General features: G+C 45.6%; 1 protein-coding gene across 1 annotated transcript; it reads right to left on the reverse strand.

Moving 5' to 3' along the window:
- Positions 1-383: 383 nt before the first annotated feature.
- LOC100265031 (AT-hook motif nuclear-localized protein 26) lies at positions 384-2,171 on the reverse strand. Its single transcript, XM_002281260.5, has one exon. The coding sequence runs from the start codon at positions 1,570-1,572 to the stop codon at positions 664-666; it is 909 nt and encodes a 302-aa protein (XP_002281296.1). The 5' UTR covers positions 1,573-2,171; the 3' UTR covers positions 384-663.
- Between the last annotated feature and the right edge of the window lie 292 nt (positions 2,172-2,463).

Consider the following 2,463-nt stretch of genomic DNA (forward strand, 5'->3'; position numbering starts at 1 on the left):
TTTCACAGAAAGAGATGAATGTGGGTTATAGATATACACACACACACGGGAATGTAAAGAAACAATGGAGTACAAATCAAGTTTTGTTTGATATATATGTGCGGGTATGTGGGCGTGTGAGAGGGAGACTATGAATTGGTGAGGTGGGGGACTTTCATAACCCAATGTGGATTCAACTGATTAGAGCACACAACAGAAGACTAATATATGGTTGCGTTTCTCCAATTGGAGAGATATCACATGAGAAAATTCTTAGAGCTGAAAGATCAAACATGGATGAGAAAGACAGTCATTCTTATTCTAGTGCTTCTATGTTGTTTTTCCTTTTGTTGGAGTCTTTATTGTCCCTTCTCCTACCTTCTTTCTTCTGCCCTTAATCAACGGAACAAATTGTGGTAGCAGTTATTCCCATAAAATCAAACTCACGAACAATCCATGAATTTACACAGTTTTTCCATCAACATGCAGGCATATAATCTTATCATAAAATGCAAAACAAGAAGTAGCTAGCTAAAAAGAAAGGGAAAAAAAATGGAAAAGAAAAAACCTGAAATGCTCAACAACCCAAATTCTTGTACCTACAAATATTGCTAGGACATCCTGGTAAGTCAAAAGTAGAGGCGGGGAAGTAAATTAAGAGGTGTGGCCTTGAATTGAGTTGTGTTAGTATGGAGGGCGGCCTGTAGCCCAGTAGGCCTCCGCTGGTAATTGGATGGAGTTGAGAAGGTTGGGTGGTAACCCATGAAAAAGAGGTGCGTTTGGATCTGCTAAAAGTTGCTGTGGCTGCTGCGGTTGCTGCTGTGGTGGCTGATGCTGACCAACCCCTCCGGGAGAGCCTAGGGAACCTCCTGGCATTGGTAGAGCAGGGTCTTCCTCTTCAAGGGGAAGCCGCTCATAGGCGGCGTTGCTGAATGACGCTGCCATAATCACAACTGGACCCGAAGCCAGTAGTTGCCCCACAACGCTTCCACCCACCACCTGCCCTTGGCCGCCAGCTAAGTAAATGGTCAACCCCGTGGCAGCAGGCGGAGCTGGAGGAGGTAAAAAGGATCCGGATAAGGATAAGATCTCGAAACGGCCGTGTAGGGTGACAATTGCACCAGGTGAGGCCGGTTGCCGAAGAGTAACGTTCGTTACAGTGCCAGTTCCACTCATAATGCAAACCCCTCTCTGACGACGTCGGGCAAAGGTGGCGACGCTCTCCACGATGTCGCACCCGTCAGCAATCTCCATCACATGGGTGCGCAAAGCATTGGCGCTATCGCGAGTAATGATGATCGGAGGCTTGGGCTTGTTCTTGGATCCAGCGGGTCTTCCCCGGGGTCTTCTACTGATCTCTCCATCCCCAGAGAGTCCTACCATTTCATTCCCCTCGCTGCCTCCGTTTGTATTCTCATTGTTGTCGTCTCGATCTCGCTTCTGCCCTCGGTTGAGGCCGCTGCTGCCGCTTTGTTCATCTTCTGAATTCTGCTGTTGAGGGTGAAATTGATGCTGCTGCTGGTGATGAAGATGGAGATCTCTAGTATGGAAAGGAGGTGGGAGAGAATGGCCATGTGCTGTTACTGGATCCATTTTTCTCTTGTCTTCTCAATCTTGTTCTCTTTTTATCTATCAAAATTAACCCTCTCACCTCTTCACATACACAGAAGCTGAACAGTGAGAGAGACCAAGGAATGAAATAGAAAGGAGTAAAGGTCGTATTGGTTCAAAAAGAAAAGGCAGATAGTGGAAGAAAAAAAGAGAAAAACAGTAGGATTTGAAGGTCTTGCTTTGCTGCTTTCCTAGTTTAATGAAATCAAAGTACTGTAAGCATAGGGGTTCAAAAGAGAGAGGAGAAAAGGAGTGGGTTTTTGGTGTCACCCACCAAACTCTGAGCTGAATTAAACATGCTAAATTGTGGGATATAAGGTGATAGTGGAGGGTTTTAGTTAGTAATCGATGGTATTGTGGTTGAGGATTTGGGAGGGAAGAGAGAAGGGAGAATAGGTTCTTCTGAGCTGCGGAGAGGAGGGTTAGAGAGTTGGGTTAGGGTTAGATGGAGGAAAATAGATCGGTGATGGGTTTGGTTTCGGTAAGACTGCGTGCGTATGGGCGGTGGATGGGTCCCCACCTTTCTCTCTCCATCTCTCTCTTTTGTCTCCTCCAGCACTCCATGTTCTCTCTCTCTCTCTCTCTCTCTCTCTCTCAAATAAACCTGAGAAACTATTATTAAATATTAGTTTTACATAGTCCCCAAGTCCTTTTCTCCCCATTCAACCCCCCATTCTCCTCTCAGCCCAAGCCATTCTTTCCTCTTCCTCCTCATCGTCCGCTGCTTGATGTACAAGGTTTGATACTGACACCCACTTTACATGATCTTTTCAAGAGTTTCTCTTTCCTGCAAATCTTCATTTACAACCATCTCTTACTTACCCCTCTCATGCAGTACTGCTCCTCTTTTATGGGTTATTTTCCTTTCATGAT

The sequence above is a fragment of the Vitis vinifera genome, chromosome 2, assembly GCF_030704535.1.
Source record: "Vitis vinifera cultivar Pinot Noir 40024 chromosome 2, ASM3070453v1".
NCBI classification, from domain to species: Eukaryota; Viridiplantae; Streptophyta; class Magnoliopsida; order Vitales; family Vitaceae; genus Vitis; species Vitis vinifera.